Source organism: Triticum dicoccoides, chromosome 3A, assembly GCF_002162155.2.
Source record: "Triticum dicoccoides isolate Atlit2015 ecotype Zavitan chromosome 3A, WEW_v2.0, whole genome shotgun sequence".
In the NCBI taxonomy this organism is placed as follows: domain Eukaryota; kingdom Viridiplantae; phylum Streptophyta; class Magnoliopsida; order Poales; family Poaceae; genus Triticum; species Triticum dicoccoides.
The window spans coordinates 105881277-105895264 of NC_041384.1; the positions used below are offsets into that span (position 1 = coordinate 105881277).

Sequence of the window (13988 nt, forward strand, 5' to 3'; positions counted from 1 at the left end):
AATTTTGATGAACTTTTTTCAAAATCGTTGACTTTTCCCAAATTGGATGAACTTTTTTTCAAATTCGATGAACTTTTTCTCAAAATCGATGAACTTTTTTTCTCAAATCAATGAACTTTTTCAAATCGGATGAACTTTTTTCAAATCGAGTGAACTTTTTTCAAAATCGATGAACTAGTTTTGAAGATTGATGAACTTTTTCTATTTTTATGAGTTTTTTGTTTTAAATTCGTTAAGCTTTTTTTAACCTATGAACGATTTTTTTAATTCCTGATTTTCAGAAAAGATACACATATTTTTTGAACATTCAATGGTCAACTGGTCAGCCCGGTCAATTGGTGAACTTTTTTCCTCAAATTAGTGAACTTGTTCTAATTCAAATAGCGCAGCCAGAGTAGCTCTTAAAGGGTGCGCGCTGCATTTAGTCACTAGTAGCATGGTGTTTTAGTGGTAGCCAGTCTATTGGAGGATAGTTGTGGCCTGAGTTCGATTCCCCACGATGCCATTTTTTGTGGTATTTTCGTGCTACAGTATTGCAGTACATGTTTATGGGCCGGCCCACTAAGGTTCTCCTGTGAGCGCCGGTTGGCTTCGCGGGCGCTTAAGGCGCCGACTAGGACCTCCCATTTATCCATGCACTTCCCCATAGCTAACTTATTTCACATTCACAATTTTGAAGCCGACAAGTAATGTATTCTAAGTAAACAAGCTCGCGTAGTTTGGATGGCCTGCAGTTAGTGCAGCCCATGTTGCATATGTTAGCTTTTTTATTTATTTAGCAAAATGTTTAAGTAATTTAAAAAATTATATTCACATATTTGTTTTTAAAATATCCTATAAATAAAACGGTATTTCTGATTATAAAAATGGTTGTAGAATTTAGAATTATATAAACATTTTCTATATTGCAATTCATAATTATTACTTTGATTACACAAACATTTTAATAATTACATGTACATTTTTATGGTTCGTATTGTTTAAGATTTTTTAACAATATAAAAATATTCATAAATGTGCATAATTTAAAATTTAAGTGTTAAAAAATATCCACTATTGAATATATTTTAATTATGTAAAATTATGAACATATGACACGATGAAATTTATACACATGTGAATATTAATAAAAATGTTTATATTTTTTTAATTTAAGCATAAGCCAAGCATGTATAATCTTATTTACTAAAAAAATTAAGTACTTTATAATTGTTTTTGCATATAATAAACAATTTAGAAAATTTATTTACTAAAAGCTTTAAATATAAATCACATGTAAATAACTGAATATTTTTAAAATTACATGATTTTTTAACTATTTATTTTATTTGCATGTATAGAAAATTTAAAGGATGAATATTTTAAATTTATTTTATTACTGTGATTATGATTTACAAACTTCTAAAAAAACTAACATGGGCAAAATGGGCTGCACTGGCTGCAGCCCGTTAAAACCCACGAACGTGTCTCTTTTTATCTAACAAAATAGGAGCTGTTTTCATTAACAGGCACAGAGAACAAATGGCATACTGACAGTAGTTCCAGTTTGCTAGGGCGAGGTTGCCTGTGCATGCTAAGCAAACTACGGTGCCACATCAGCGTATTTTATGTTTATTAATAGGATTAGCATTGTATTTGCACAGTTGTGCTAAGTTTTGAAACCAGTTCAGTGTATTCTTCAAATTCAGGCACTAAAGTGAACATCGGTTGCAAGTTTAAGTACCACCGGTGATATTACCTCTTTAAAATTAAACAACATCAAGTATTAAATCGTGAGATTTCTAAGTTGGTGTATGAAACTGAACTTTCACTTTCGCGGCAACTTTCTACACTGATCGTGTACTGTACTCTTCCCACTTCCACTTAGACTGAGCTGGCACCATCCGATGGCGAACCCGTCACTATAGCCAGTGTCGTGTTTGACACGAGGGTCAAGGTAATCTATGCACGCGGAATACGGCATCAAGCCATCTTTTCATTGCCGTGTCCACAGAGGAGTTTTTGAACGGACATTGGCCAGCCAGACTGAGCATAGACTTGTGGCAGACATAGCAGTCGTGAACCACTGACCACCGTGCAGTCCGCGGTCACTGTAAGTCTGTAACCACTTCCCGCTTCCACTTAGATTGAGCTGGCACCATCCGATAACGAACCCGTCACTGTAACCAGTGCCGTGTTTGACAGGAGGGGCAAGGTAATCTATGCACGCGGAATACGGCGCCAGGCCATCTTTTCGTTGCCGTGTCCACAGACACCGAGGAGTTTTTGAACAGGACATTGGCCAGCCAGATTGTGCATAGACTTGTCGCAGACTTAGCCATAGTGAACCACTGACCACCCTGCAGTCTGCGGCCATATGGCCATTCATAGAGTAAATTGCACAAACCATCTACTTTTGATGCTACTTTTGACAGAATATCTACTTTACAGGTTTGTTGCAGAAAACATCACATATTGAGATAATTCGTTGCAGCTAGGTCCAATCCGTCATTTGGATGTGTTGACATGATTTTTGACAAGTGGGTCCAGTTTATAAGTGCACCGCGGCAAAAAAAATATTCCACATCAGCATCCAACTAGAACTGTCAATATCTCACATTTCTTTGCTTCAAGTGAGCCGAATTTTCCCTAATAATTATTAGTGAGTGCATGTATGATTTATTGGCTTTTTTACATTTTTTGAAAATGTTAAATTTAAACAAAAAAATTGAACGAGTCAACTAACATTGCAAAATCTCACAAATGTTGGTCCAAATGAGCTGCCTTTTTCCCAAAATAGTATTGGATACGTGTGATTTACAGGATTGTTGTGCATATTTATTTTTTGAAATTTTTGAATTTTATGTAAAAAAACGTATGAGCCAATGTAAACTGTGAATATCTCATTATAATGTGATCCAAAGCAGTTAAAACCTTCCAGATTCATTACTGCTTACATCTAGCTTAGCAAGCCACAACTTTTATGTGAAAAACATAAGATTGCTATACAAATCTAAAATGACTCATAAATAGGCACAATATTCATAAAATAAAATCAATAGCACCAATATGACAGATATTGTCGCTGTCGGGCTTTAGTATCCAAGTGGTTGCCATAAAGCCATTATTGACATCATCAAGTCGATCTCACGCACCAAAATATTACCGTCATAAGGTTTTAGCATCCAAGTAGTTGTCATGTGACCATTACAGGTATCATCAAGTCGTGCACGCCAAAAGATTACGCCATTTTAGGTTTTAACATCCAAATACTGGGCAGTTTTGCAATGTTAGTTGGCTCGTTCAATTTTTTTTTCAAAATTAATATTTTCAAAAGACGCAAAAATAAATAAATCATGTGTGCACTCACTAATATTCTAGAAAAAAATCAGCTCAATTGGAGCAAATAATTTTGAGATTGACAATTCTAGTTGGCTGCTGATGTGGCTGTTTTTTTTTTACCGATGCACTTACAAACTAGACCCACTTGTCAGGAACCATGTAACACACCTAAATGATGGATTAGACCTAGCTGCAATGAATTATCAAAAATGTGGTGTTTTACGCAATAAATCTGTAAAATGAGTGTTCTGTGCAAAATTAGCACCAAAGTAGATGGTTTGTGCAATTTCCTCCTATTTATACTGCACTTCCAGCACCACAATTTGGTCGCTTTTTTGGCCGTGGCCTAGCACCGGCGTCATATTGATATTTTGTTTTTGGCAAATATCCGGGATCTTTTGGACTGAAAATGCCAAGCATGAAACCAACGGCTCTAAAGGATGTGTTTGGTTCAAAAACGAAGTGGAATGGAATGTCATGGTTTCATTCCATGGGAATGGGTCGGTTCCGTTTCTATGTTTGGACCGCCCTGGCCCACCACTATATAAGGGCATCTTCAAAAGTACCCATAAACCTCCCGTGACCGTCTGGACCGCGGAAACCATCCAACGCCGACCTGTATCAGTCTGCGGAGTGGTCTGGACGCGATTTCTTCCACAAACTGGAGACAAATATGGAGAGGTTTGTGAGAGTTTGGACCGATCCCAAGCCCGTTTTCTGACCGCCCTGACCCACCAAAAACCCATCACCCTCCCATGCGCGCTCTCGGCCGGCGCCAGCTGCCCGCATTCATGACGTTGTAGAGCGCACCGCTCAACATTGAAGACAGTTCAGGGCGGATGTGACCTCTCACTGTCTTCGCCATTGAAGCGGCGCACCGGCCAAGGGCGCCGCCCGCGACGTGTCATCGGTGTCCGTGCCTATTCAATGTCGGAGACACAATGACTGGACGGAGCGGGACGGATATCTACCATGCATGTTTAGTGTCGGTGTCCGTTCGTCTGCCGTCATTAAGCATGCTCGCCGGCCGAGAAACCCACTCCGGCGTCGCACATTGACGCACCCGGATGCCTGGCCTCATCAAAATCCGCTATATAAAGGCGGCCGCACCCGGCTAACTCCACACCACAACACCAACCCCTCCACATCCTCCTCCCTTACACCGCATCTATCATGACCGCCAGTGGGAAAACGTTGTGGGGCAGTTTGTCGCTGGAGATGAAGCACGCGGTGGCCGCCCTTGCCGCCGCCTGGCATAGCAGCCGTGCCAGGCAGATTGAGGTCGACTTGCCAGCCAGCTCGCCCGAGCTCTCTGACGACGAGGACGACACCACGATGGAGACAGGCTCCGACGACTCCGCCCTAGCTTTGGCGCCTCATGTGCACGTCGGCTTCACCATGGAGAAGGCGCAGGCGCACTTGAACGCCGCCATGCTGGAGGTGCAACCTATGACATCGCCTTTGTCGGTGTTCCAGTAGGCGCAGGAGAAACAACGGTTGTACCGCTATTCTTCCTGGAGCAACACCGGCTGGCGGAAGGCCAGATCTACGACGAGCACGTCAGCGAGGAGGCCATGATGGCCATGGCCGTGGCGAACCCAAATTTCGTCACGAAGCAACATGCCATCTACGATGGCGTCCGCGCTCAAGCCGTCGCTCGGCAGGAAGCGGCAGCCGCGAAGGCGCAGCTGCAGGCGATCGCGAAGAACATAGCCAGCTGCGCCTCCTACACGCCGCCGACGAACCATCAGCCAGCCCGATGGGACGACGACAGCCAAGGCGCCACCATTTCCCTCACGTCCACCGGCGACGGACAAGGCGCAGACTTCTCCAAGGATGAGTAGGCCACAGGAGGCGGCGGGGCATGGTATCCCATGTGGGCCGATCCATCTCCCGTGTTCTACTCTTTCGCGCCAGAGACCGCACCCTCACTTCATCGGTCTTATCGCCGGTGCTCATGAAAACGGTGAAAGGAGGACGACACAGGCTTGAACGTCGGGCGCCGCCGTAGGATAGGTTTAGGGCAATTCTTTTTTCTTTGTTCTAAATGTTCAAAATGTAATTAAATCCGCCGTTTGTATGAAATCCATCATGTTTGTACAAAATTTGCCCGTGTTTGTATGAATTTCATCCAGCTTGTTGAAAATTAGTTTGAAATGTATGTGTCTAGCATTGGATGGCTGCCTCCCGCATCCATGTCGGCGGACTGGTTCCCCCCTGTCTACGTACGGATGCGGGACATTTTTTGCGGGTTGACATTGGAGATGCCAAAGTACTCGCAAAGAAATCATTATATAAGCACAATAAATGGCATGAAACTGACGGCTCTAAGCACAACAAATAAACAGGTACTAGAAGGGTTGGGCGTGCTTTGCTGCGTCGTTGGTGATGTTGAGATTCTTACGAAAAATACACATTTTATTTTAAACTATAAGGTGTATTATTTTTTTTGAAAAGTAAAACCTCTGTAAGTGTGATCAAATTTATAAAGAAATATATCAAAATTCGTAATATCAAATTGGTGTTATTAGGTTCATCATGAAATGAACTTCCATTTTTTGGCATAATATTGAGGATGTCGACATTTTTGGCTCTAAACTTGGTCAAAGTTAAAGAAATTTGACATTTCCAAAGAACTAATATCCCTTATATTTTGGAACTCATGGAATATTTAGTTTGGCGGATGGCAGAGACGATGGAGTGTGTTTTATGTTTATTTATAATGTAGTTATTTTGGTGGGCTTTTCATGGTGTGATTTTGTGTTATGCGCTAATCAACTCATACTTTTGTAGGTAAATTTCTACAGTGGTGGCTACATGTACTATAACGATGCTATAGTATCATCACATGATGGTGCTTCTCTTCTCTAGGTGGTAAGAAGGTGCACGGGGTTGATATTTTTTTTAGCCAGTTGGTGTTTGTTGATTTGAAAAATCATTGGCATAATCAAAATCGTAAACCAAATTCAAATTTAAATATCTCAAACGAATAAACGAATAAAATGGCTTCAAAATTAGGGAGTATGATGAATTAAAATAATTAAATGAGAGATCCTTGAAAAATTATTGACCCGGACAAAATCAGATGACCTAGTTCCAATTAGAAGACCTCAATTAATTGTGAGGACTTAAAAATTACTACCTCTCTCTTAGTTTATAGGGCGTAGCGTGCTCCTAGGTCGTTAATTTGACCAACCTAATACAAGTCATATATTACAAAAAATATACCAATATAAACTTCAGATGTTCTATTTTCAAACCTTATAATTTTTGTGTTATATAGTTTATATGAAGGTGATAAAATTGGCAACCTAGGTATACGCGTAGGACTTGTAAACTGAAACGGAGATAGTAGGAAGCATAGTGCATAGTATAAAAGAATTGAATGAGAGCTTTGAGAAATTGTTGACTTGGTCAAAATAGGGTGATCTAATTCCAATTGGATACCTCAATTGATTGTGAGGCTTTTACCTCTAGATAGCTTAGTAATATAGTAGATGTTCCTCTCATCAAGTTTTTTCTTTCTTTCCCAATTCCGCGTGCACTCGTGGTTCTCTCCCCTATCTTCGGTCTCCGCCTCATGAGATCCATCCTTGCTTCGTCATGGTTTCTGATTTGCTGTATCCAGTGATGAAAAAGATGTAAGTTTCCTGTTGCCAGGTCCAACAAGAGAAAAATTGGACAGATGTTTCAAAGATTCCAAAAAGTCATCGGTCACTTCTGATTTGGAAAATTTCCACGATCTTTCAGACTGAAAACGAATAGCATGAAACCGATGGTTCTAAGCAACTTGCCTCGTTTGGAAAATTTCCACGATCTTTCAGACTGAAAACGAATAGCATGAAACCGACGGCTCTAAGCAACTTGCCTCGAATCACTATCTAAATACCCTACAACAAGAGGAAATGAAAAAGAAAAAAATAACACTATATAAGCACAACAAGCTTCTAGCAAGTCTGCAAACCAGCCTTTGTTTGTGTCCCCCTTTGTTTGCGTCCTCTAAACATGTCGATCCTCGTAGTCATGCAGTTTTTCATGGTTGCCTCCCTTTGCCTCCCGTGTTCGGCCAACACCATGCATGCAGCCACCTTGTCCGCTGCTGAAATTTCCACAACAAGCGCCACTGACCACCAAGCGCTCATGTCATTGAGATCTATGATCAAAGAAGATCCGTTCCAAGCACTGAATTCATGGGAAAACCAGTCAATCCCTATGTGCCAATGGCGCGGAGTGGCCTGTGGCACGCGCGGCCACCGCCGTGGCCGTGTCGTAGCACTGGATCTTCATGGGCTCAACCTTCTTGGCACCATTTCCTCTTCCATAGGTAATCTAACTTACCTCAGGCATTTTGGCCTCCAAGAGAACCGCTTTTATGGTACCATACCAACAGAGGTTGGGCATCTTGTACAACTCAAGTATCTGAACGTCAGCAGGAACTCCATCGGCAGGGAGATCCCGCCGACACTGGCCACTTGTGTTCAGCTTCGAGTTATTGATTTGAGGCACAACATGCATAAAGGCTAGTGCCTCAGGAGTTGGCATCCCTGGATAATCTTGAGGTACTGGCTCTTGGGTACAACAACCTTACAGGAAGTATTCCTGTGGAAATTGGAAACCTGAAAGCCCTGAAGTATCTTCATCTGAGAGCAAACCTGCTAGTAGGAGAAATACCAGTGGAGGTTGGAAATCTTAGAAACTTGACCGATTTATATCTTAATTTCAATGGTCTGTCAGGTTCTGTTCCTGCATCTCTTGGAGGCCTCCAGAAATTGCAGATTCTGTATCTATCGGGAAACCAGCTCTCAGGGCTGGTTCCACCTTCCCTAGGAAACCTCTCATCTCTACTAGTTCTAGATGTCCAAAAAAATGGCCTAACTGGAAGCATCCCTGAATCGTTAGGAAATCTGAATCTCCTCAACGTCCTTTCTCTCACATCTAATAGTTTTACAGGCTCAATCCCTCACACTCTTGGAAAACTAAGTTCTCTCGTTGAGTTTTATCTGAATGGGAATCAACTCGAGGGTTCTATACCACCTTCTGTCTATAATCTTTCATCCCTCCAATATTTTGTCGTGGAAGTCAACAACCTCAGTGGATCTGTTTCAGATGACTTGGGTAATAAGTTTCCACAACTCAAGCAACTTAGCATAGGCCATAATCAATTTCATGGGTCCATCCCAGAGTCTTTGTGCAATGCTTCAATGCTTGAAATCGTTCAATTGGGTCACACCTTTCTTTCCGGCGTAATACCAAAATGTCTTGGAGCTATGAAGAGCTTATTGGTATTGTTTCTCCAATCTGGTCAGCTAGAGGCAAGGAATGACGCTGATTGGGACTTCATTTCTAGCCTGACAAATTGTAGTATGCTGCAGTACCTAGATCTAGGCAATAACAAACTAGAAGGGGTGCTACCAAATTCAATAGCAAATCTTTCCACAAACTTAATAATTCTCGGCTTGGCAAACAACATGCTACAGGGAAATATACCTGAAGGAATTGGAAACCTTGTCAACTTGCAATACTTGCACTTGGAAGATAATTTGCTACATGGAAAAATTCCTGAGTCGATTGGCAACCTTGCAATCCTGGGTGAACTATACTTGTCAAACAACAGTTTATCTGGACCAATTCCACCAAAACTTGGAAATCTCACAGCATTAAACAGACTCGTCCTCGCCCAAAATGTGCTTACTGGCCCCATACCATCCAGCCTTAGAAGCTGTCCATTGGAGACACTAAGCCTACAATTCAATAAGCTTGTTGGTCCTATACCAAAAGAGATTTTCCTCATATCGACACTATCTGTGGCCTTGCAACTCCAAGGCAACATGTTAACTGGGACGTTTTCTCCAGACGTTGGTAATCTAGTGAGTCTTGGATATCTGGATTTGTCTGGCAACAGGATATCTGGCTTAATTCCTGCTTCTCTAGCTCAGTTTGGAAGTTTGCAGTATCTCAGTATGGAAGGAAACCTACTTCAGGGAACAATTCCAGCATCAATGTCACAGATGAAAGGCCTTCTAGTTCTTGATGTTTCAAGAAACAACTTGTCCGGGGACATCCCAGTCTTCCTCGCGGACATGCATGGGCTCGTTACCCTGAACATGTCATTCAACAATTTTGAGGGTGAAGTTCCAAAACGTGGATTATTTCTGAATGCAAGTGCAGCTCTCATTGAAGGGAACTATGGCTTATGTGGAGGTATACCACAATTCAACTCGCATACCTGCTCAAATCATACACCCAAGAAGTGGTCTCACAAGCTTGTCATGTTGATCTCAGTAGGCAGCGCAGTTTTTTGCATCATCTTAGTACTATTTGCACTATTTGCACGACGGAAATTGAGAACCAAATTTACAAAGACAAGACAGGTTCCATCACTCCATAGTGGACAGCATATGAGGGTTACCTATACTGAATTAGTGAGAGCGACAAGTGGTTTTGCTTCTGAGAGCCTCGTAGGCAGAGGAAGCTTCGGCTCTGTGTACAAAGGAACAATGATGAATGGAGATCAGGAAGTGATTGTCGCTGTGAAGGTGCTCAACCTCCAGCAGCGAGGGGCATCTCAAAGCTTTGTTGCTGAATGTGAGACTTTAAGATGCATCAGACATCGAAACCTTGTGAAGATATTGACTGTCTGCTCAAGTATTGATTTCAGGGGTCTAGACTTCAAAGCTCTCATATTTGAGTTCATGCCAAATGGAAATCTTGATCAATGGCTACACAGCCGTCTCCTGGAAGATGGGAGGCATGGGGTGCTCAGTCTCACCCAAAGGATAGACATTGCCATTGATGTAGCTTCAGCACTCGAATACCTTCACCACAATAAGCCAGTGCCAATAGTTCATTGTGATCTTAAGCCAAGCAATATTCTCCTCGATAATGACAAGGTTGCCCATGTGGGTGACTTTGGACTTGCAAGGTTCTTGCACCAGGATGATACTAGCCTCCCAGAGATATCAAGTGGCTGGGCTACAAGAATGGGAACAATTGGATATGCTGCCCCAGGTTTGCCATTAACCACTGATGTTCATCTTTTATGTACCAATTTCTCATTCGAAACTAATTTCACATACATTTCTTTTCCAGAGTACGGTCAAGGAAATGAAGCCTCGGTCTATGGTGATACCTATAGCTACGGAATACTGTTGTTAGAGTTGCTCACTGGTAAAAGGCCAACTGATGGTGAGTTTCTGCAAGATCTAAACTTACATAGCTACGTCGAGATAGCACTTAGAGACCAAGCCACCAACCTGGTCGATCTGTGCTTATTATCTTCACTGGAGGAAGGGACAAAAATGCGAGCTGCATGCATCAATTCAGTTCTGCACATTGGGATATTATGTTCGAAGGAACTGCCAACTGATCGCATGCAGATTGGGGATGCTACGAGAGAGCTACTGGCGATCAGAGATAAGTATCGCATGCACCTATTGAGTAAAGGTGGGTCCATCTAAATGCTTGATGGCGCTCGCTTCATTGTGATCAGTATTCATCATAGTACATCAAAACAGAAGGTGGTGCAAGCTTTGTTGCTGCAATTCACTAGCCAACTAATATGCATGCCTTCTGAATGGAATTTCAACATGATATGGTAATGGTTTGTGAAGGATGGGAGCCGCACAATGCAATGTATCTAAGTCATCGGGCCACCAAAAATTCTAGTTAGAACTTATAGTGTAATTGGGATCTTCTTTATGTTAATATATTTATTATCGAGAAAAACACATCATGTTTTCTCCGTTCCTATCTTGAGGCAAATTTTTGGTAGTTACTGGAGAAGTAAGAATATTGTGTTATCATTGAAGGGAGACTTGAAATTTGTTTTGAAATTTTGATGTTGTAGCTGGATTTTAAGTATCAGAAATTCTAGTTTCAGAACACCCAATGTGTTGTATCACTAGGCAGACGCTCCGACCTCGCCGCATCACACACACTTCTATTATATATTGACAAAAGAAAGTATATACCGACAACGCTTGTAATGATCATCAACTAATTGGAGATTTATACCTTAAAAAAAGCTTGGAGATTTATGCATGAGTTTACAACGCACATTGTGCACTACGTGCTCGAGTGGATGAGGAGACTGGTGCAGAATATGCGTGTTGTATTCTGGGATTTGGTTGACTCTTGACTAATTTTTTTTCTGTTATCTAAAGTGGTTGTAGGGTGAACTAAGCATAACTTAGAATCTGTTGTAGGATCATTCAAAACAGTATGCTAGTACCTTAGGAAAGAGATAATAATTTGACATAAAGATTTAGGGACAAACGAATGAAACAATTCAGAGTAGTATATTAACAAAGCTAGTTGAGGCACTTTATATTTATTGGTAAGCCTCCTTAATTGTCAATATATCATGTACTGAACCACCCAAGAGCAACAAAAGGATTTCGATCTAGAGTTAAGAATAAACATTTGGTTTGGCCGGCATATAGTAAGCATAAAAGGCTAAGCATTTAAGCATGTTTTAGCAACACTACAAGTTCTACACATCGTATTAGTACACTTTAAACAAGACAGTACTCAGTTAAGCGTGTTCCTTGAAAACAACTGTAGCAATCTTGTCCTACTGAACAGATAGGTTTACACCCAAAACATCTACTTAAAAGTAGAAACATTCTAAAAATAGCCATTACTTAATAGGATCATGCAGCTAAGTGCATGGTTACACAAGAACATGGAGGAAATATGATCACGTGTGCCGATTACAAAGGTCTAACTGGCCAACTACAGAACATGAATAGATACCCAAAAAAACAGAAAGCAGATAAAATAATATATTCTATATTAGAAATTTTCACTAACCTCAAGTGAGTGATGATTGAATCCAAACTGGCGGTGACCAGTTCAATCTTGAATTTGAACTAGGGGGCGATAACTCGATGAAACTACCATCTTCCATATTAAAAATAACAACCTGCCTAAGACTAAATCTGTGACAGTAGATATAATCAAGCAAGTCATCCGTGTGGTAGATGCTATTGGGAACCAATGCAGGAAAGTCTTTCACTGGGAGAAGGAACGAGTTGTTGAAACCAATGAACTTTGCATGATCTTGGAGGTTATTTGTTTCGATTATCTTTTGTCCAACAAAATCAATCTTGTACACAAAAAATTTGTCGGCAACCCCTTCTGTTCTCCCATTCTCCTTATTATATTTATCATGTCTCCATATCTGGAAAAAATCTCCCCATGGTGCTTGAACAATATATCTACTATGTGCTTGGTAAGATATGATTGACTTTAAAATGACTTTTACTTCAGCAGAAGTTCCATTAAGATATGATCTTGGATGTTATTTGTTTCAACGAGCTTTTGTTTAACAAAATCAATCTTGTACACGAAAAACTTGTCTGCAACCCGCTCCTTTCTTCCATTCTCCTCATTGTATTTATCATGCCTCCATATCTGGAAAAAATCTCACCATGGTGCTTGAACAATATATCTACTATGCGCTTGATAAGATATGATCGGATTTAAAATAACTTTCACTTCAACAGAAGGTCCATTAAGATTAATAGAATCAATCTCACCCCTACCACAAACACCATAAAATAAACCATCATTGTTGTTATAAAGTATATCTTGATAAGCCCTACAATTTGGATTTGCATCAATCCAAGTCCATTTGGTGTCCCCAATCCTAGTATAAGAGAGTTGATCCTTTGGCAATTGTACTCGGAGAACTGTGCAGTTTCCATGCAGGGGATCACAAGAAAGAACAACCCTCACATAGAAGTAGAAGCGGGCTTCTTCAAGTGTAAGATGGTACGGCTCCATTTCAGTGTCAAAATCACGAGAGAACAAATCCAAGTACAGAACATCATATCCATCTAGCACGCCTTCTTCAGTGTAGCGCAGTCTAACATTGTTCATGGTTTCAGGTGGGGGCATAGCTATCTCAGCTCCGGTTGCAGGGTTGAGTAGTATGAGATTCGAACCCTCATCCGCAGTGATGAGTCAGCCATAGGAGGAGCCCATGACGTGGCGTGTGCGGAAGGCAGGCTCCGGTAGAGTGACGTGGTAAAGCTTGTTGGTAGACATGTTATGCAGAGTGACCGTGTCAGCATCACGGTCGCCAGATGAGTAAACGAGGCAGGGACTCTGTTTCGACGAGCACAGCCGGAGACGACGGGCCTCCAGATAAATGAGGCGCCAGGATCAACAGACGGCACCTGAGCTGAAGAGATCTGGGATCTCGAGAGTGCCAAAGATCCGGAGGAGCATGTCGGCCTGAAGCTGGGACCAATCACAATCGGTGCTCCAATCTGGTGAATCATCGGGAACAGAAGCTTTTTCCATCGATTTTTGCAGAACCCACAATTGTGTGTTTATGATATAGGGGACAAGGGTAGCTCCGAAGCCAACTGGAAGGTGGAATCAGTCTGCAAAAGGACTTTCAGAAATACTGTGCACTAGGACCTTCAGAAGGATGCTGGTTACCCAGAGAAATATTGCACACCTGCACTCATAACCTAGGAATCATCCCAGAAAGCTAATCAGAAGAAACAACTGGACGGAGAGGAATGAATCGGGCGCTCGCGTCTAGCTTCGAGCAAAACCCTAGGGCCCCGGGAATTCGAACGCAGAAGGGTCGAGGCCGAACTGGGTAGCAGGAATTAATAAGCGGAGCCGGGCGGGAGCTGAACCCTCCTAGACTG

General features: G+C 41.7%; 1 protein-coding gene across 1 annotated transcript; it reads left to right on the forward strand.

Annotated features, from left to right (window-relative positions):
- Positions 1-7838: 7838 nt before the first annotated feature.
- LOC119267411 (receptor kinase-like protein Xa21) lies at positions 7839-11184 on the forward strand. Its single transcript, XM_037548798.1, has 2 exons — positions 7839-10329; positions 10411-11184. The coding sequence occupies exons 1-2, from the start codon at positions 8523-8525 to the stop codon at positions 10776-10778; spliced, it is 2175 nt and encodes a 724-aa protein (XP_037404695.1). The 5' UTR covers positions 7839-8522; the 3' UTR covers positions 10779-11184.
- Positions 11185-13988: the final 2804 nt, after the last annotated feature.

What these genes read in the sequence shown, in the direction of transcription:
- LOC119267411 (XM_037548798.1), top strand. Translation starts at nt 8,523, where the DNA reads ATGCTTGAAATCGTTCAATTGGGTCACACCTTTCTTTCCGGCGTAATA. An exon ending in AATTGGATATGCTGCCCCAG is followed by an intron (nt 10,330 to 10,410) that starts GTTTGCCATTAA and finishes TTTCTTTTCCAG; the next exon opens with AGTACGGTCAAGGAAATGAA.